Raw genomic sequence first — 22,687 nt, forward strand, 5'->3', positions numbered from 1 at the left:
CAAATCAATAATATTTTGGATGTCTCTAATTAGGCTTCATAGGTCCACAACAGCATAGGGCGGTATTCTCCCCCCCCCCCCCCCCACGCCGGGTGGGAGAATTGCCGGGGTGCCGCGCGAATCGCACCACGCTGCCCCGACTCCCGCACGCGATTCTCCCACCCCCCCGAAACCAGTGCCGCGTGAATCGCGCTGGGCCACTCGGAGAATCGCTGCAAACGGCGAGCAGCGATTCTCCGGCCTGGATGGGCCGAGCGGCTGGCGAAAAAATTGACAGTCCCGCCAGCACCATCCACACCTGGTCGCTGCCGGCGGGTACTCGTCGCGAAGGCTTGGGGGGGAGGGGGCAGCCTGTGGGGGGGCTCCTTCACCAGGGGGGGCCTTCGAAGGGGTCTGACCCGCAATCGGGACCCACCGATCGGCGGGCCGGCCTCTCCCCGCCCACCTCGGGCCTACTTTCCGCCGCAGCTGGCCCTGAACACGGACCCCATGTTTGGTTGGGCCGGTGCGCCTAAGACGTTCCCCGTGCATGCGCAGGATGGCGCGGCCCAACCGCGCATGAGCAGGTTTGAGCTGGCCCAACTGCGCATGCGGGGTTGGCGCGACGCCAAGGAGGCTGGAGCGGCGTGAACCATTCCAGCGTGTGCTGGCCCCCTGTGGGGGCCAGAATAGGTCATACCTGGGCCCTGTTCGCGCCGTCCTGAAATGCGACGCGTGAACACTTGGCCTCAATATCGGAGAATCGCCCCCATAATGTTTACCATCAATAAATAGCATGCCAGTTTAATCACCTACTACTGAATATAAGCCAAGCCATAAATCCAAGAATTGCCTTGAAAATCCTTTCGATTATTTTCACCTTGTGTTACCCTTGGGTATGAGTTTCCTTTTCACCTTAAAATCCTTGTCCATTATTGCACTGTATAAAGACTATTAACAGCCTAAACTGCCGGAGAATTTCCTCAGTTTTATTGTTGATAATGTTCGACGATACGGAGCACAAACGTCCACCAATCACGGCACGCCGTGGAATTCGGCCAGTTAATTCAGCAGACTTTGCAAAAACAGATCCTGGACATAGGCCACTCTCTCAGTCGGTCTGCATAAATCACATAATAATGATTAAACTCATGCACATTGATATGTCTGTCAATATAAAATCAGTTTCGTATTCTCCTCTATTTTAATGTCGGATCAGTACACACAAATATTAGCTATTCCCTTTATTCTTTCCTGGGACGTGGCCGTCGTTGGCAAGGCCAGCGTTTGTTGCCCATCCCTATTGTCCTTGAACTGAGTGTCTTGCTAGGCCTTTGCAGGGGGGCAGTTCAGAGTCAACCACCTTGCTGTGAGCCTGGAGTCTCACGTAGGCCAGACTGGGTCAGGGTGGCAGATTTCCTTCCCTAAAAGGACATGAGTGAACCAGATGGGTTTTCACAGCAATCGACAATAGTTGTCATGGTCACCATTGCTGAGATGAGCTTTATATTCCAGATTGCAATTCCACCGGCTGCCGTGGTGGGATTTTAACCCGTGTCTTCTCTCGATTTACCAGTGACATCACCACCACATTTATTCTTAACAATCCTTAACCTCAGCTCCCAAATCGATTTGAAAATGTGCACTTCAAAACTTTTTTTTATTATTTTGGTTTCTCCATGCAAATTTATGCTGATTAAAATGAGAGACGGTGATGGGGTGAATGAAATATATGTCCATTTTGGGGAAGCGTATCTGCATCAGACACAACCAGGAGCAGAACAATCAGATGTGGAGTAAATGCTTGTCTACTCTGACCAACAAAATGCTTTTGTTTGCAATATGAATTTCCTGTTTGATTCTTTCGGAGTCAGACTCTCGATTTGTGGCAAATTACCGACAGTTTTCAGCACGGACTCACTCCACACATAAACTGACCGATTCCATCGCGCTGCATCACACAATAGGAGACTATATTCAAATTAGGAAGACCTGAGCTATTTCGCTAACCCTATCAGCCTCACAATCCTTGGAGATCTCTGCATTTGTCCAGTGCTGGCCTCTTGCGCATTCCCAATTTTAATCACTCCACCACTGGCTGCTGTGTTTTCGGTCACCAAAGTCCTGAGCTCCAGTATTCACACCCTAAACCTTGCTTTCCCCCTTTGAGGCACTTCTTACAAATGACCTCTTTCATCCTCAACCGCCCAAGAATCTCATTGGGTAGCTGAGTGTTACATTTTATCTGAAATGTTCCTGTGAAATACTTTGGGATATCGTCCTTTGTTCAGAAGGGTACCTGAATACAAGTTGCTGCTGTTGGATAATGAATTTTTACACTGATCTGGTGAACTTGCAGTGAGCTTTAGTCCGTGATTATGAGCAGAAAAGCTCCATCAGCTTGGCTCAAGTCAAGAGAAATAATAATGTAAAGTTCTTAGGGGGCGATTCTCCGCCCCCCACGCCGGGTGGGAGAATAGCGGGAGGGCCTCCCGACATTTTCACGCCCTCCCGCTATTCTCCCCCCCCCACGCCCGACGCACGCCACGAATTGCCGCTCGCTGTTTTTTACGGCGAGCGGCGATTCTCCGAGGCCGATGGGCCGGGCCTTCACGCCCATTTCAACACGGCAGCAAACACACCTGCTTGCTGCCATCGTGAAACGGGCGCCAGATGCCCTTGTGGGCCCAATTGGCACGGCAGTACCATGGCCGTGCCAAGGGGGGCATAGGCCCGTGATCGGTGCCCACCGATCGCGGGCCGTGTGTCTGTAACGGACGCACTCTTTTCCCTCCGCCGCCCCACGAGATCAAGCCGCCACGTCTTGCGGTGCGGCTGAGGGAAAAGACGCCAACTGCGCATACGCGGCCGATGCCGGCGTGATGCTTGACATGCCGCCTTGACGACGGTCGTCAAGGCTGTGCCGCCGTGATGCACGGGGCCGCACTCCTAGCCTCGCCCGGGGGGGAGGATCGGCCCCGGAAGTGGGCGTGAAGGCTGCCATGGGTCACGGCCTGTCCCACGGCAGCCTTTACGATTCTCCGCATTTGCGGAGAGTCTCGCCCTTAATGTCTTGATCCTAAGAATGAAAAATGCATTCATCAGGACGGACCCTGACAAGTTATTAGCGGTTATAAGTGGTTAGCATATCTAGATAGCCGTCAGCTGTTTTTATCTTTGCTTTGGGTACACACCATGGGCGGGATTCTCTGCCAAAACCGCGTTTGGTGCTCGGCTGGAGAATCCCCATTTACGCTGGAATCGGGGGGCGATGTTGTTTTTGCGATGATCCACCCCCTCAAAAATGCATGCCATATGGACAGCCTCAGGACGTCACCTGAGGCCCTCCCCTAATGCTCCTCCCCCGATGGGCTGAGTTCCCGACGACCTGGGACACGTGTGCTCACACCTGTCTGGAACTTTGCTGACTGAGTCCAGCGCTGCCAGTCAGGGGGAGCCGTTCCGCGAGCAGGGAGGGCTGGTGGGGGGTGGTCTGGGGGTGACGCGGCTGGCTACAGGGGGGCAGCTTTTGGCCGGCGCCATGTTGCACGGTGCGGCTGCCACAGGCCATTGCCATGAGCTTGCGTGGCCACGTCCCTGACCATTCTCTGGCCGTATCCGCAGATTTGGATTGTGGATATGGGCAGATTTCTACCCATCTTGCAGCTCATGAACTGCTGTCGGGGCTCCTGGCCCTTTAAGGGATGAGATCCCACCCCCATCTAAGAATTGATGGTCAATCAGAGGGTTGGCAGCTCTTCATTACCAGCAGCGCCATCACTCACTGTGGCTGTTTTAGGGACTGCACCCACAGAACAGAAGCAGCATGAAGACTGTCCCTGGAAGAAGATAAGCGAGATCAGAATTGTCGGGGCCAATCAGGTGTGGTATATTGGCGAGGGCAGCGGGGAATTGCAGCAGAGGCAACAATTAAAGAGGCCGTTAAGTCGCTTCTTACAGACCTCAAACTGGCTTCTGGGCGGGAAGGCCGACTGCCACCTTCCCCACCACTAATAAAATTCCACGGCACTGGTATGGTGACAGACATTCCTACCCCACCATCCCTCACCATTTTACAGAAACCAGCACTTATGTAACCTCCAACCCGCTCCCAAGAGGTCCATTAAATTTCACCAGTAATGTGCCTCTCCCCCTGACTGCTGCAGCTTTAACAAACTATTCCACCCACACGATCCTCGCACGTATTGCGTCTAACCCGCTTAGTTTTTTAAAAAATGATTTTGTTCTCATTGCCAATAATGTAGAACTGGTTGTTTGAAAGAAAGAACATACAGTAAATGCAACTTTCCTTTCAATCATAAATTTACACTTTGGGCAGGACTTTACTGGTCCCCAAAAGGCGGGAAGGGAGGTGGGCAGTGTGAATAAAATCATGGGGAGCTGTCTTAGAATCAACTCCCTGCCTCTGTTCCACCGTTGGTAATGGGAGCAGAGAATTTGCAATAAAAAAGCCATAGTTTAAGGTTCATTTTATGCAGCTGTCAGTATTTTGCCATTGGCAGCTCAACAACCCTCCCCCCAGCCACATAGGAAAACTTGTCTAAATGGAGGCAGCCTCCAGTGGTAGCTGGAGATGATAATTTATTTTAAGGGATGTAGCGGCCATGGGCAGAGAAGGTAGCCTTCGCAGCCCCAGTCAGAGAGGGGGCATTCCTACCCACTGCTTGAGTTTGTTTTGGCCTATCTGTTGTAGGCTTCAAGGCCTCTGCTTGTCTCAGCAAAGGCCACCGTACCTAGTGACGCTGGTGAGGGTCCTGAGCTGCCAAGACTTATAATTTGGCTGGAAGCTCTTGTACATGGACTGCCATCCTTAATTGGCAGCTGCTTATAGCATTGACGGGGGAGGGGGGGGGGGGGGGGGGGGGAAAGGAGAGTGGGAGGAGTCCTGCCGGCCTTCCATGCATTCTGCCAACCTGCTTTTCCAGCAGATTCGGGCCTTGCACCCGATCACCAAAATTCCGTCCCAACGTACAGAACAGGAGGTGATTTGAATTAATTCAAGGCTTCTCTGATTTAGAAAGCTCACGTTAAATCTATAAGGCCTTCATTTTCCTTCATTCACTAGTTTAAGTGGAAAAAGCAGGAATGAGTGTAAAGTGGAGAACATTGCACGAGAAAAATATAATCTAAAAATCACCACATTCATTCATTGTGTGTGTCTGGGTTACATAATTTATCAAAAGGAAAGCACTCCACTCCCAGATTATATGTTTTTTTAAAAGAAATCACACCTGCTACCTGTAATTTATTATTTGGAATATAAAGTGACGTCACATGGTTTTCAATCGTGGGAAGATTTCTCCGGCGATCCCAATGAAATCCTTGTTCAGTGGCAGTACGAGTGGGAGAATCAATGCTTTAACGTTGCAGCTCTGTCTCCGGCACGGGCTCCACTTGACTTGGGACCACTGGGAATGTAAGGTTGTCAAATTCACTCTTTAGTGAATTAAATGTTGTTAATGCTAAACCTCCTCCACATACTTCAGTGTAGCATGTTTAATTAAACTTGAACTTCTTCCTCGTAACTGCTGGTTTTCTATCTCCACCAGCAGGTCAAGATAGAAGGAATAATTTACGATTCTGGAATCCCAACAGAGAAGGTGGTCAGAAAATCGCAGGCAGTGCAGGTGCGATTTTCCAATTGTAAAGTCACCCCTAGGGGCAGACAAAGCCCATAAGAAGGGCGCCATGACAACAGAAGAATCTATCACCAGCAGTCATAGCAGCACTGGGATTTCAGCTGCCATTGGTATTCTTGTCCTGATGAACATTAATTCTATATGTCGCTGAATGACAAATTCCAGGGATGACCAAGCAACTGTTTGAAAAGCTCGTCATGACAGACACAACAATCACCACCGCCTTTCCTGACGAAAGGTTCCTGGTGAAAGGAATTGAACATGAAGAGGTTTTTGAAAACTACAGGCCGGAAAATCCTCTGATCCTTGTTTTTGGAGCCTGTGAACGGCAGCCGATAGGCTGGCCCGAAACCGGGCCTGATGCTTCATGCGCGGTTTACGTACAAGGGAAAACCAGCGACAGCCCGCGTGCAGTTGGAGCTGCTTGCCTTGTCTGCAGTAGCACCAGGGTTAAGGCCCAGGAGAGAGGTTTGCAGTGGACAACTGGTTCGCACAGAGTTGGGGCTAAGCTCCTTCCGGTCCTGCGGGAAGGTTTTGAAAATTAAAAAGCTGACAAACAAAAATTGTTGTTAGTTCATGGACAGTGCTGAGACCACACTATCTGCTTCAGAATCACGAACGGCCGTTCAGTATAGACCTCATGCTGTGCCACTTACTCAGAAAGAGAAGACAATAAAAACGGAGAAAGTATGCTGATCCGAATTGCTCTTGTATACCTTAAAATGGAACACCAGTAAAAACTGGGAAATAAGAAGACTGGTCCAAATTGACTTTTCCTATTGGATTCTACAAGGTGACCTAAAAGAAGCTTTTGGACCGTTATCTATTTAAGAGTTTGAGAGAGTAACCTCTGTTCTTGGGAGCTGTGCTTGACTCAAGGGTGATTTTCCACTACCCTTGCCGACTTTGGTCCATAAATAATGCACCAACTTGTACCCTTTTTAGGCCCGTAAAACGATGTTGAATTTCACATGCGTATACCAAAATGATACTCTATAGATGTTTTGAAAGGGTCACTAAGAGTTCAACACAGGTTTGTGGGTCAGACAAACTTACCTTTATTTGCACTAATATTTACACAGCACCAGTAGTTTGCTACTGTTCTTTCTCGCCAGTACCTAACTGGCCGGATCTATTTGTACAACAGAAAAGGTTAGCGATTGCCCCGCCTCCTTATCTAGGGAGCTCATATTCCCAAGATCCAATTGTCCCAATCCAATACCATCTGAGCAGATTACAACAAAAGGATAGCTCTTGGGAAGGTGCTACATGGTTGGTCACAAAAAAAAATATCTTGAAAAGGAGTGCCGTATGGAATTTGTTATTGTTGCTGTGTGGATTTCTCCAGATGAATTTTCTCAACGTAAGGATATGATTGAGAAAATGCTACATAACCCCAGTAAGTCCACCCTCCTATGGTCCACCTACACGCTGCAGTTGAAGGAAAAACTATTTGCAACTGTTTTTTATGTCGCCATCTGCAGGTTGAGCTATTTATAATATGCTCCAAGTGACCATTACAAAGTCTCGTGTAAAGGAAGACTTGCATTTATATCTTGCCTCTCATGATCCCAGTTGTACCAAAGTGGTGTGGCTCAGTTTCATAACACACTACTGATAACTATTCAGGAAAACTATTGGCTTTAAGCTGTGTGCGTGTGTGTGTTTGGCGTAGTTGAATGTGCTGGTTTGATTTTTCTGCAAAACCTGCTGAAAACTACAATGTTGGTAATGTTCAGAAAAATATGGACGCACAAGGCCTTTTTGCTACTTGCTGAAACTCCAAAGAATTCACTCTTCCCACCATCTATCCGGTAATATCTCTGAACATTATTGATGGTGGGGTGGAATGCCATTGACTTCTATTTTATTTCATTTATCTGCATTATTTGTCTCGATACTGTCACAATGCATCATTTCCGTGAAAGATCTTGGCGCGCAGAAAATAAAAATATGCCTGGCTTGGAATTTGCCAAATGCGGGACTTTTGGTGCAATTTATATATTCCCTCGGATCGATCTGGTGCAACAGTGCACGAGTTTAGAAAAGGTCTGCAACATTCTTGGAAAGCCACGGTTTTTTGGAAAAGCCCACAGGGCTTCCGCAAGTTAAGCAAAAAAACACGGAAGAGTGTGCAGAAACCAGAGCCCCGGCATGCCCCAGCTGAAAATGTGCTCAAAAACTATCCCAGCAACTCAAGCAACGCAGTGGGACTAAATGTGGATTTGAAGAACTGTGCTGTTTTCCTCAACTAATGTTTTTAAAGAAAAGAGGCAACCTCAATCGCTTTTGGTTCAATTGCTGTTTTCTCCCGAGTTAACTTAATTTTTCAGAACAGAATTGCAAGCTGAGGCCCTGTGATAAATAATTCATTGAACGGGGGTTCATACCCGAGACTGCAAGCTGTGTCAGGAGAAATGCTGAATATCTGACATGACAAGCGACTAACAAGTTTCTTTTAGTTTGTTGTGGAGCAAGTACAATGCAGCGAGCACGGCAGTCCAGGAAGCAAATAATAAAAAAAGGGGGTCTCTTTCTTTCTGCGCTAGCGTTTGCTGTTAGCTAATATCCAACCAGTAACCCTCTGGTCATCTGCACTGCAGCCCCACCCCCTTCATGCTTCACACATGCCTGGTCCTTCACGCCTGTCGACGGATCAATACCAGCAATTCTTGGAGAAATACGATGTATCCATGGCAACAAAGCCACATATTCTCTGTGGAGGCCAATGAGACCAGCAGTGAAATCTCAAGAGGGTTTCAGTCTTACAAGGCAAGACATATTTAGATGTAGGAATGGCTGCTCACGCAAAAAAAAAAACATTAATTTTCTTTTTGCTCTTTCGGCAGTTCAGAATGTGATGGGTCCAAACACATGACATTAAACAGAGCTTCCATTTTTCTCCTTTGAAATCACTGCGATGTTACACTGACAGTGTATAAAATGAAGGATTATAGAACCCGGGTTCGATTCCGGCCCTGGGTCACTGACCGTGTGGAGTTTGCACATTCTCCCCGTGTCCGCGTGGGTCTCACCCCCACACCCCAAAAAGATGTGCAGAGTAGGTGGATTGGCCACGCTAAATTGCTAATTGGAAGAAAAAATGATTGGGTGCTTTAAATTTTAAAAAAATGTTTTTAATTTAAAAAAAATAATCCACACATTCTCCTCTCTCTGCCTCTTTTGTTCAAAGTCACACCACTGTTGGCAGTTTTCGATAAAGGAACAGGGAATTGCGGCCAAAAATGCGACCGTCAAGCTACGAGAGAATGCAGGATGAGTGGAGCGTGCTGAAAGATAATCTGGCTGCCAGCGGTCCAAGCTGGGTTCGGAGGTGACCTAGGGGACCTGACATAGATTTCAAACTACACTCTTTCACTGAAAATTAAATCTTAGACTCTCCCCTGTGGGATAGATCAGGGGACTCTGTGCAGCTGCCCCCTGTCAGAGGTGGCTGCAGGTTTTTGGAAATCTCTTACCTAGGTTGACAGCCTTTAGAGAGGATGAATCAAAGGTATATATTAGATATATTACATACAGACACACACACACATACGTTGTCTATATATGATGCATGAATCGGCACATAGAGTATTTAGAAACTTGAGAAAACCGGGAATTTGCCACCTGGAAATCCCAAACGGAATGCAGGATAGATGAGTGGAAATTGGAGAACTGCAGGAAAAAAACATTACAGGTCACCCTTTTAAAGGCCGGGAGAGTTTACACATATGCATTTGAACTATGAAGCGAATGCTGTATTTGCTGAAATCTCAGGGATATAAGAATGTCAAGGTACTCTCTGCGTCTGCAGCCGTGTAACCTCATGTCATATTTGTCACCCTACTCTTCACATTCATCTTTGAACGGCTTTCACCTGGACTGTCACGCTCCTCAAAGGCACATCTGTCGGGCACAGATTCTTGGTGCCTTGCCAGCTCAGGGTTGCTGCTGCTGTGCATGGCCACATTGTCTGAAGCTGTTAAGCAATGGAAAAGATAAAACACTGAAACTACTCCCCACCACCCCCCCCTCCCAAAAACAAATTAACATCTTTACCGATGAACGAACTTAACTCTGAGGAAGGTGGATTGAAGTAGGGTCCAGGAATATGCCCTTCTAAAATGATTTCGATCAAAATCAAAGCAAATATTAATGGGCGGTGGCATTTCCATAGCGGAAATGCAGCAGGCTGGGATTGAATTAGAAAATATGTGCCTGTGTATGGATACTAGAATCTCTACAGTGCAGAAGGAGGCCATTCGGCCTATCGAGTTTGCATCAACCCTAGAAAAGAGTACCCTACCTATCCCTGTAATCCAGCAACCCTAACCTAACCTTTTTTTTGAACACAAAGGGGCAATTTATCGTGGCCAATCCACCTAACCTGCATATAACCGGGGCACCCGGAGGAAACCCACGCAGACACGAGGATAAAATACAACCTCCGCACGGACAGTCACCTGAGGCCAGAATTGACCCGGGTCCCTGCCGCTGTAAGGCAACAGTGATAACCACTGTGCCACCGTGTCGTACCATGCCACAGACTACTACTGCAACTGTCTCTTTCTTTCAGAGATTAAGGGCGGGATTAACTGGCTGTGCATGCTGCCGAGACATTCCGGTTCCACGCCGGTGCATTGGTTTCCCGGCGACGAGGGGTTCAGTCAACAGGATTTCCCCTTGGTAGGGCCGGTAGATCCCACTGGCAGGCCGCCTCCGCCTGCCCTATGGGTGGACATGGGGTGGAGCTCGCCCACCACAACGGGCTCCCCAGTGGCATGGTAGGTTCTCCGGCGGTAGGGTGGGTGAGCCAGGCAAAAGACCACAGACCTCAGCGGGACCGGTAGATTCTGCCGACAGCCAACGACAAGCGTCCCGGGCGGGGGTGTTGGGGGGGGCAGAAAGAGGAGAATCCCGACCTATAAGATTTGTGATAATTTAGGAACGTTACATAAAATATTGAGACACAAAATGCGACGAGCCGTTCAAAACACCATTAACTTCGGCAGGAACGGAAAGTCCCGCAGCCAGGGAAGCCATAGAATTCTGCCCACTGTCATTGTTGCTGTAGTTTAATTACCTTTCACTTATTGCCGTGTCAACACAGGGTTATATTGTGACTGGGCCGTGGATTATTAATTTCGCAGGCACTCATAATGGCCACATTACATCACATACACGGCTGAAATTTGATGGCGGTGTTAGATCGGATGAATTCCAATCAAAATTCAACCCGAAACTGATTGAAAATTGTATTCTGATTATGAACTGATGTGATCAAGCACTGTGATACGAAACAGAAGCAAAGCTTTGACCAGATCATTATCTTCGCAAAAAGGACGGCATTTGTTTCATCAACAAACATAAACTGTTGGAATTTGTTTTGTTGTTACAGACCACATGGGGCATGAGTGTAAATAATTGTCCACATGCTACAAGAGGGAACAAATTTTGACCACTTTGTGTGGCGACCTGATAAATACATTCCTTTTGAATACAATTGAGATGTCGCTATGTCCGGAAACCAGAACGATTCTTTCATTCAGTTCTGGTTTCCAAAGGGAATGGGGAAGAATAAAACTGTGAGCAATCATGTGTCATGAGGTGCGTCTCCCTGTCAGCTCCAAGATGAACAAAATGTGTTTCGTGGAATATTTCAGTACAGGGTTTGAGAAACAAATGTTATTTAAGAAAAAACATCCGATGTAGTCTGCACACTCTGGTGTTGCCATTTGTAACTCCTAGTAACAGTTCGAATGACAAAATACAAATTCATGGGCTAGGGTTTTACAAGGTGGTGGTGGTCCTGTCCACTGGCTGAAAGGTCAGGGGCAATCCCACCACGGCTCGATCTAGGAGACCCAACAGGATTCTACATGCAGCAGGCAATTAACTGCTTGACATAGGTCCCTTTGAGGCATGAGATCCTAACACCAAGAGCTCCTGCTCAATTGGACGGCCGGCAGCTCTTCAGTCCCAACAGTGCCATCCGGAGCGGTGGCCGCTGCCAGGACTGCAAGCAGCCTGGAGCAGCATTATGGGTGTCTCCACAGGAGCCCTGGTAGGTGGGATTAGGGCCATCGGGGCTTATCATGCCTTCTCTGGCGAGAGGGGTGCAGGCGGGGTACGGCGGTTGGTGAGGACACGGGGTGCGTTTCCGTGGGTGTGGCCCTTGATGTTGGAAGAGCCCTTTGTGAGCTGCAGGATGCCTGATCCCGTCAACCACAAGAAGAGCCTGCAAGGAGGCCACTGGAGTACACCTAGTGGTCTCCCCACATGGCAGAAGATCCCTCTGCTGCTGGCATAGTACCAGCGCTGGTGGGGAGAGGTCCTTAAGTGGCCCTTAATTGTCCACTTGCGTGTCTCAATTGGCTCGTGGGCAGGAGGGTCGTTCACCACCTTCCCCGCCTTGGGTACAATACCAATCGCAGCAGGAAGTTGTACGTCACCCCCCCCCCCCCCCCCCCCCCCCCCAACCCTCCCATCCAATTTTCGAGTCACCTGCCCGCCTCCCAGCCACTCTCTGAGACCCATAAAATCCCAACCATGGTCTCAACAGACAACTGCTTTATGTTTCTGGACCAACGTACACTTTGTAACAGACGAGCCCAATGCTCCACATCGGGGAAGAAAAAAACTAGAAAGATCAGGTCTACCACCATCGAAGTGAGTCGGGGAACATTACCCTGTGACTACTGCGTGCTTCTGCTGCATGTGATACCAGACTGGCAGTGGGTGCTCAACACGAAAGTGTTCCATCCCCTAGAAGAAACTACCTTGAGTGCAGTAAATCACTGCATTGAATATAGTTTTAAAAGACAGAAGAAAAAATGCAGCACCAATAAATTACTGTCATAATCACTGAGATTAAAGGAAAAAATTGCCAGCGAAATTCAACATTTTTATCAATAGCACAGGATTAATAAAATGGGTCAAAAAATAAATACACAAACTATAACAAATGCAATGAAGGGCAACAGCCACATACATCCTATTTTCACAGGGATGCCAGTCAAAGAGAAGGTATCTACTGTGCAGCTGAGAAAACTATTTCGGAAGTAAGGGAAATTGTGGCATGCAGCCATATGCTGAAATATAGAGTTCGCAGCATCAATAGTGAATGGCTTCTAATGTTGACCTTGGGTAATGTGAAATACTGCCGCCTTTAAACTAGGTATACCCAGATACACCTCAAAGCTTGCTATGCTGGTAGAATACTTCGATGCACAGACATTCTATTTTGATACAAAGTGCAATGCAAAGATGATCTAAAATGCTCGCCTTCTCATCACCTTCCATAGAGACAGACTGAATTAAATTAATTTAGTGGAGTTTGAATATCATGTCAATGGGAAAGATCTCGGGCTGTACTCCCCTTGACCCGGCTAAGAGGTCTGTTGTCCAGAGAGTGTGTTGTCCAGCAGCCATTTAACGCTGGGTGCAATGTTAATTGGCTCAAGGCGAGACTTCCGACCCTATTTGTAGAGGACGTCCCTCTTTAGCTGGGTTGGCAGTGCCAGGTCCAAGCAATGGACACTGCTGGGACCACAGGCGGTCTCTAAAGAAGAGGAGTTCATGGAGGCCAAACTTTAGAGAGGTCAAGGGTGTCAGTGAGGGGGTGGAAAGTGAGGGGGGGGGGGGCAGGCTTCAGCGGCCAGTGGGGGTTAAAGGGCGGGTATGAATTTGAGGAAGTGCCTCTGATGGACAGAGGTATCCACCAAAGGAGGTCCACATCCCGACTCTTGCCCGACAGCAGCTCGCCTTGCAAAAGCTGTTGGGCATCCCACATAGGGTGGATCTCACCCTGCCACCTGTAAAACAGTGGTGGGGCAGGATGAGGCACTTACGTGGTCATTAATTGGCCACGTTAGGGCCTCAATAGTCACCAAGGTGGGCCAGCTGCCCGATGCTTCCCCCATAAAATGGGAGACGGGGAGGTGGCAGGTGTTAAGTTGGGGAGAAAGCCACACACTGCATTTTACAAACCCCTCCGCCTTCAAACACATTGGTAGGGGGCCATAAAATCCCACCCCTCTTATTTGTCACTTGTAGTAAAATTGTTAGCAGGTTCTTCATACTTGCATTTAAAAGTCGCAACTATTAGAGAATGGAAGAAAGCTTCCTTAGAATTATGGATGTTAACAATACCAGTTTCTGAACCATAATAAAGACCCAGCAATGTAGCCATTTTGTTGATAATAAACTTGTTGCCTGTGTGTGGAAAACCGATAAAGTTTATTCATTTTAGACGATATACTGTTGGTAAAAATACTTTCTCCATGACAACAATGTACATTGCGGATCAACAATGTGTTATCACCTTTCCCATTTTCCTAAATTCCGATGGCTTGTTTCATGATTGTGCCTGCTGTGCTACACTATGCCCGTGGCATTGGACATTGAAGAATCTCCGACTCACTGTTAGGGAACCTGTTCCCCACCGCCAACAAGTAGTCAGAGCATTGGGTCCCTTCAGGTAAACCCAGAAAACTGATTTCTATCTCAGGGCTGTGGACCCATTAATAAAAGTCCGGAACATTGATAACTGCAGAGCAAACATAATTATCAAACACTAGGCAGTAAAGAACCATCTCCATGTACAGCAAAAATTAGAAAGACACAATGCAAAGGATTAATGGACCTTTTATTGGAAACATAAAAAAACACTTGCTGAATAAAGGTGATCAAGGTGGAAAGCCCACTGAAGAGAGTCTGAATTTTGATTCGACAGAACAAAAAAAAGGACAAATGTAATCTTCTATTTATTCAGTGACTGCAGCAATTTGCTGCATATCACTAGTTCTCTCTCAATCGGTACATGCAGTCTCTCTCTATTCTATCATATGGGCAGACACAGATTTGCAACTAAAAATTTAAAACTTCACTTTTAAATGATCAGTTACCATTACACTGGCGCAGAAACATAGTTTGTTTCACAAAGTTGGCATTAATGGTGACAAACGGCACCACGGTGAATTAAAATGGATCTACACAAGGAAAACAGTGTGCTTGATCTCTTCGGAGTCAATTTTAAATGGGATCTACCATCCCTGAGTATATTAAAATGCAGATAAACAACTAATTGAATCACTCCGGCAGTTTAAAGAAGTCATTTCAAAATAAAGTAATGGTAAATCAGAGTATGAAAATCTGCTAATTGGAGTAATTCTTAATTAATTTTCAACCTGTGGAGACCTACCATATTCCTTGCATTAGGAGCTGCTCCGCTGGTGTGAGGTACGACGTATCGGGGGCAGGGAGTTATCTATGGGAGCAGGCTGGAGGTTGCCAAGCTGAGAAACCTTGTTTGAGCACACAGCAGTACTCCCAATATAGATTTCACTAAGTAGGTCACAGCCAATTGACAACTGGGTGAGTCCATGATTCCAATACAGAGGAATTTCAAAAAGCCAACCCCTAATCAAACAGAAGACCTGAAACAGCAATTCTTTATGAGACCATAAGATATGGGAGCAGAATTAGGCCATTCGGCCCTTCGAGTCTGCTCTGCCATTTGATCATGGCTATGTTCCTCTTCCCCATTCTCCTGCCTTCTCCTCATAACCTCTGATCCCTTTATTATTCAAGAAATCCCTTTATTAATGAAGAACACCAGATTTGTGCTTGTGGTGCTGTTACCTAGAGGGCTACAGACCATGAGCTGGAAGATGGAATTAGACAGAATAGTTCTTTCTGAGAACATAAGAGCTGGGAGCAGCAGCAGGCAATTAATTTAGCCTCTCGAACCTGCTCCACTGTCCATTACGATCATGGCTGATCTCATCATGGCCTCAACTCCCCCATCCCGCCCGTTTTCCGTAACCCTTCAACCCACTACTACATAAAAATCTGTCTAACTCCTTCTTAAATTTACTCACTCTCCCGGCATCCACCGCACTCTGGGGTAGCGAATTCCACAGATTCACAACCCTTTGGGAGAAGTAGTTTCTCCTCATCTCTGTTTTAAATTTGCTACCCCTTGTCCGGAGACTATGACCTCTCGTTCCAGAATGCCCCACAAGAGGAAGCATCCGCTCCACGTCTACTTTATCCATATCTTTTATCATCTTGTGTTCCTCAATTTGTTTTCAACTCAATTCTTCTAACCTCGAGAGAGTATAGGCCTAAACTGCTCAATCTTTGTTTATAAGACAAAACCTTCATCTCTGGAATCAATCCAGTGAACCTCCTCTGAACTGCCTCCAATGCTACGACATCTTTCCTCAAATAAGGGGACCAAAACTGTGCACAATACTCCAGGTGCAGTCTCACCAATGCCTTGTACAATCGCAGCAACACTTCCTTACCTTTGTACCCTATTCCTTTAGCTATAAACGCCAGCATTCCATTCACTTTATTACCTGCTAGTTTGGATCGGCACATCTGTAATCGCATTCAAGAGGTGTCTACGAGGAAGATTTCAGTGTTCCACCAACAGGTATATTACACTGAAAACATTCCCCAACTTTGTCTTTCTTTGAAGAATCAAGCTTCTTTGAGGCCGAAGGGCTCGACTGATGTGATATATTCTGTCGGGTCTGTAAATGGGCAAGCCGCCTGACTGCCAGAAATGAGGCTGCTTAAGTGACTGTAGGCCTCTGAGGCATCAGAGGAAGGAACAGCCTTTCTTTGCCGTAAAAGAGTTAACCCTGGACAAGGCTCCATCTGTACCAAGCAAACTAGCATACGTTCTTAAAGGAGCTGTGGGAAGATACTCAATAAAGGCCAAAGGAATTGAATTTTCTTTTTTTATATGAAGAATGTTCCTTCAGGTCCACAACAAATCATTAACCCCCTCCTTCTCGCACATAACTTTGAGGCCAGTTCGTTATCATAAATATGTGCAGCATCAGCTGCCAATTTGAATGTGTGGAAAACACTGGTGGTAAGGGTGGAAAAGTGCCATTTATAAAACACTGGCTATGCCTTAGCTGCAGTATTGTGTCCAGTTTTGGATTCCACACTGGACACCAAGCACAGACGTGATAGCAGAGATGAGGGATTTCAGTTACGTGGATAGACCTGGGAAGCTGGGTTTGTTCTCCTTAGAGCAGGAGGATTTAATAGTTCAACAGTTTGAAGCATTTTGAGACAGGAAATAAGTAGGAAATAAGTCTCCACTGACAGAAGGATTGATTAGAAAAGGCACAGATTTAAAGGAATTAGCAAAAGAACCAGAACGGAGATGAGAACCTTTAAAAAAATATGGTGAGTTCTGATGACCTGGAACACAATGGACATGATTTATCCAAATAGGAACCATGTCCCATAATGAGCGCATTTAGCCACATGGTTTCCGGCGCGCACAGTGCCGGAAAACACAACGCTATCTAACGTGACTCAGGTTAGCAACGGGGCCTCGGCGGGGAATGTTATTCCCGTTTCCTGTACTGACGAGCTCTGCTCGCTGAATCTTCAGTGTAGGGAGAAATGGCATCCGGATCTCCCGAGCCCCCGTCACGATCCCCAAGCCCTTCCCCAAGCTCTATTCATTGTAAGGGAGTCCCAGGCCCTCTCACTCAACCCCCCCCCCCCCCACACCCGCTCAGGGCAACCCCCCGCCCAATCACCACCACACAAAAATACCAGCTTGGCACCTTGGCAGTGCCACGCTGACTCCCAGTGGCATTGCCAGGATGGCACTGCCAGTGTGCAAGGCTGTCACTACCAGGGTGGAAGGTTGACACCCTGCCCAGCGGACATGCAGCTGGTGGCCTCCAATTCCTGGGAGAACCCCGCGAGTGCTGTTCCATCTGGTCCCTGTTTGTAGTGACCAGTGCTGAACGGCACTCACCGAAGGTCTCCACGGCGAAGGGGATAGATTGCAACGCTTTGGTTACCTCAGGGAACTGCACATTAGAGTGAGCATAGCTGATTCGCTCCAATATGCACAGCTGCCAAAAGTGATCCTGACAACAATGGGTAAGCTTCACATTATGACGTCTCGCGAGATCGCGTTAGATATCACGAGGTGTGGAAAGCCACATAGATCCTGGAAGTGGGGTCTCCTGCCATTTACTGCCCAAGTTGTGCCTTGGCATGTTGCTTTTCGGGCGCAGAGTGGCCGGTAGAACGCGCCCAATATCTGAAAGGCTGATGAAAGCAGATTTAATTATAACGTTCGAGTAGGAATTGGATGTATAATTGAAAGGGGAAAGTTCACAGGCCAATTGAGAAAGTGCAGGGAGGGAGATTAATTGGAGAGCTCTTTCAAACAGCCGACACAAGGAGAAAGAGCCAAATGCTCTCTTTTCGTGAAGTATTATTCTTTTAACTTTAAAAGGTTGGAAAAAAGAGAAGGGCAGTTGGAGGACAGACATTCTAGGGAAAAGTAAATTTTTAAAAGACTCAAAATCCCATCAACAACATTTGGCAAGGATGAAAGGGGACGGGGTTGAAGAAGTGGAAGGGATGGGGAACCTCGGGTGCAAAGGTGTCAGCCTGCCAATGACAAAGTAACTTACCATCCAAACATCTGTTTGATGTTCGACAGCACAATCGCCATCGGCCAGCAATGAAGTTCGGGATGGGTGTCCTGCAAACTTGTATACCAGGAAATGACATACAGGATATCTAGGGCCCCACATTAACATGTAATTGATGAGTCTATCTGGTAGAGGCAGGAGCTTCTTCGGCTATCATAGAGAAACAGTGCATCAAGCAAATGGAAGATACCCGTTATAATCCCCATGAGACCCATAGGAGCGACCCGATTTATCTCCCCGTATGGAGGCCCAACAGCGGGCTTCGTAATTCCCCTAGATAAAATCCGGCCCAGGAATGGGCCCGGCTGGAACTTGGACTGTTGCTATATTTCCGAGCTCGGAGTAGGAAATAAACTACTTTTGACTCACCCTTCCGGGACTCCTCATTGACTACAATAATACTCTTTACCAAGCCTGCTATTATAGTCGCAAAGACGGCAACTTGCATTTATCTGGTGCCTTTCACAACCAATGGGCGTCCCAGAATACTTTACAGCAGCTGAAGTATTTTTTGAAGTGCAGTCAATGTTGTAATGCTGTAAATGAGGGAGCGAATTAGCACACAGAACACTCCCATGAATAATAATATGATGATGACTGGGTAATGACCGCAATTGAGAATGCACTGTGTTCAAAGAACTAAGCAGTTGAGAGGATGGATACATTAGAATCCTGTGCATCTGGATCAATGTTCTCAGAGCCATCCTCCAAAAGATGCAATGATTTCTCCTGGAACACGAGAGCACAATGAGAGCATTTTGCCAGAAGGAGAACATCCCATCAGCATGGATAGAAACACCTGCTGTCTACACCTTCTCAGTTTTGGCCACATGGAGATGAAAAAAACAAACTTCCACCAATCCAATACAGCTCTCACTTGATAGTGAAACAAAGCCAATCATGAAATCCATTGAAAGCTTTTAGCTTCCAAGTGGTTAATCTCTTCTAAAAAGAAACAAACATCTCTACAGACTCCATATCAAAGACAACTAATCCTTTAATAGCTTTTTGAAACTGTTAATCAAACTGAGAATTCAGAAACTCTGCGGAGGTTATTCCAACATTTGAAACACAGCCAAACATTCATAACAACATAATAATAATCTATCAGGAAATGCCAACCAAGATCTCAATTGTAACTGCACAACCAAATGTAGATACATTTTTTTCTAACCTACACCAGATGGCCTGTCAATTAAAACAGTCCAGCGGAGTTTTCTTACATTTGTGATACTTTCAGCCTGTTTTTATTAATATTTAAAGAGCTGAGCATTTATAGAAACTTCCCATCCTGACATTTCAACGGACCTTAACCACCATTCAGGAGCATTTCCGTTTATTCTATTAATTCCCGTACTGCAGTTTAAGGCCCTTGCAACAGCCAAAATGGAGTCTGTTGGAACTCAGCTCTAAGATCAGACAACCCTACTGATTCAGGTATAGCTCATATGTGAATCACACGACATCTCCTTTCATCTCCCAGCATACATTGTCAGAAATGAGGGCCAGACTTCTGCAGCTGGGTTCCAAATGTCCATGGAGTTTTCCCGAATACTTGAAAATCTGGTCCCAAGTTTCAAGTTCTGGGGGTGGCACGGTGGTTAGCACTGCTGCCTCATGGCACTAAGGACCCGGTTCGATCCCGGCCCCGGGTCACTGTCCGCGTGGCGTTTGCACATTCTCCCCGTGTCTGCGTGGGTTTCGACGCCATAACCCAAAGATGTACAAGGTAGGTGGATTGGCCACGCTAAACTGCCCCGTGTGGAGTTTGCGCGTTCTCCCTGTGTCTGTGTGAGCCTCAACCCCAGCCCCATAGATGTACAATGTAGGTGGATTGGCCACGCTAAATTGTCCCTTAATTGGAAAAAAATAATTGGGTACTCTAAATGTATGGGGAAAAAAATGTTTCAAGTTCTGATGAAGATGTTGGAGGTGAATTTTAAATTTCTCTTTAGATTCTCTTTAATATGTTGTGGATTATCAGACCTGGTTTTAGTTTAGGATTTCCAGCATTTTGTGGTTTTCTTTATGGAAGTGGCAATAAAATTCCTGTTAGGATGTTTTTGATCTCTGCTTCCCGGAAATGTAATACAGCAACCAGTTCACTTCCCTGGGGCATCAGAAATTTAATTATAAAACCTGCACTTCATAGATTAGCCAATGTCAGAGAAATGACCGTCTGAAGATCATCAAATTTTACTGCTGCAAACAAGTTGAGAATATGAACGTTATCAGTAAAGTTATTGCCGGAGTGTTTAACTTGCTCGTACCAAATTCCTTCCTTCACTATTTTAACAATCACATCAACCCTTTTTGCTTTAAAATTTGTCACAGCAGCTGTTCTAACAATGGAGAAATGAATTCACTGTCAGTGTGTTGCCCATTCAAATAATAATATCACTGGTTGCATTTCAACTATTTCCTGACACTCTGAATAACTGTTCCAAATAATTACTCCGATCAACCCAAATTTTTTCTTTTTAGTCTAAAATCTTTTTGCTGAGAAATAGAAAATCGCAAAACAGCTGATAGCTACTGTAGGTGGGATTCTTTTGGCTCCGGCTACCACCAGCATCTTCCAATCCTACCAAAACCTTTGGCTGGTTTGCTGCATTCGCCACAGTGGGAACCACCGTGCTGGGGCGGGAAAATCCCCGGCGTGTGTTATCGTTCACTCAGCAAGTCTGAGTTGCTATGGCAATAATCCTTTTCCATGCATGTTGCAGTCTGGAGCTATTGATAGTGAGGTAGAGGCTCCCGATTTCCTTTCTACCTCATGGCTGACCTGAAATCTCTCCCACTCTAATCGCCTGCTATTGGTGCGAAATGGCAGGGTAATATACGCTTATCTCTGAAGGGATGTTACGCTGGCAATGCGAACCATTAGTTAGGATGTGACTGTTCAGGTGCTATTGCATTCTGTAATACACTTCTAGAATCATTAAAAAAAAATTAAATTCCGGGATGTGGGCATCGCTGGTTAGGCCAACATTTATTGCCCATCCCTAGTTGCCCTTCAGAAGGCGGTGGGGAGTTGCCTTCTTGAACCGTTGCAGTCCTTCAGATGTAGGTACACCCACTGTGCTGTTAGGGAGGGAGTTCCAGGATTTTGTCCCTGCGACAATGAAGGAGCGGCGATACATTTCCAAGTCAGGGTGGTGAGTGACTTGGTGGGGTCCTAGGTATCTGCTCCTCTAGTCCTTCTGGATGGTAGTGGTCGTGGGTTTGGAATGTGCTCCCGAAAGAACCTTGATGATTTCCTGCAGTGCATCTTGTAGATTGTACACATGACTGCCACTGTTCGTCAGTGGTGGAAGGTTTGAACGTTTGTGGAAGGAGGAGCAATCAAGTGGTTGCTTGGTCCAAGAAGAGTAGAAATAGAAATAGAAAATCGCTTATTGTCACGAGTAGGCTTCAATGAAGTTACTGCGAAAAGCCCCTAGTCGCCACATTCCGGCGCCTGTCCGGGGAGCCCAGTGAGCTAAACCAGCCCCTGAGCTAAACCAGCCCCTAAACCAGAACAAGGTAGCCTGCCTCAATGACTAACGACCGGTGGCCCTGACGTCTGTTATCATGAAATGCTTCGAGCGGGTAGTCATGAGACGGATCACTGCCAGCCTCCCAGACCGTCTCAATTAACTGCAGTTCGCCGATCACCGCAACCGGTCCAAAGCAGATGCTATCTCCCTGGCTCTACAATCAACACTCAAACACCTCGACAACAAGGACACCCACGTGAGACTGCTGTTCATAGACTACAGCTCCGCTTTCAACACCATTATCCCGATGAGACTTATAAACAAACTGCAATCTTGGCCTTGACACCTCCCTGTGAAGCTGGATGCTTGACTTCCTCATCAACAGACCACAATCTGTCAGGTTTGGGAACAGCACCTCCTCCACAATAGTCCTCAACACCGGGGCCCCGCAAGGATGTGTGCTCAGTCCTCTACTGTACTCCCTATAGTAAGAAGTCTTACAACACCAGGTTAAAGTCCAACAGGTTTGTTACAAACACTAGCTTTCGGAGCACTGCTCCTTCCTCAGGTGAGGAAGGTGCAGTGCTCCGAAAGCTAGTGTTTGTAACAAGACTGTTGGACTTTAACCTGGTTTTGTAAGACTTCTTACTGTGCTCACCCCAGTCCAACGCCGGCATCTCCACATCATGCACTCCCTATACACACACGACTGTGTGGCAAGATTTAACTCCAACTCAATCTATAAGTTTGTAGATAATACGACTGAGGTGGGCCGCATCTCAAACAACAATGAATCAGACAATGGAAGAGAGATAGATCACTTGGTTGGATGGTGTACCGAAAACAACCTCTCTCTAAATGTTGGAAAGTCCAAGGAACTGATCATTGACTTCAGGAAGCATAGCACGACGCACACCCCCGTCTCTATCAATGGTTCCAAAGTGGAGATGGTTGATAGCTTTAAGTTCCTGGAGTCACCATTATCAACAGTCTGTCCTGGTCCACTCACGTTGATGCAACAGTCAAGAAAGCACAATAATATCTCTACTTCCTACGGAAGCAAGAAATTTGGCATGTCTGC

General features: G+C 46.7%; 1 protein-coding gene across 1 annotated transcript in view; it reads right to left on the minus strand.

The window, feature by feature from the left end:
• Positions 1 to 641: 641 nt before the first annotated feature.
• Positions 642 to 22,687, minus strand: part of LOC119975063 (WD repeat-containing protein 72-like) — a 410,282-nt gene continuing 388,236 nt past the window's right edge. Inside the window, exon 20 of the mRNA XM_038814560.1 lies at positions 642 to 1,099. Coding sequence (XP_038670488.1) covers positions 1,047 to 1,099 — 53 coding nt within the window. The 3' untranslated portion in view covers positions 642 to 1,046. The remainder of the gene's footprint in view (positions 1,100 to 22,687) is intronic.

This window comes from Scyliorhinus canicula, chromosome 12 (assembly GCF_902713615.1).
Source record: "Scyliorhinus canicula chromosome 12, sScyCan1.1, whole genome shotgun sequence".
NCBI lineage: Eukaryota > Metazoa > Chordata > Chondrichthyes > Carcharhiniformes > Scyliorhinidae > Scyliorhinus > Scyliorhinus canicula.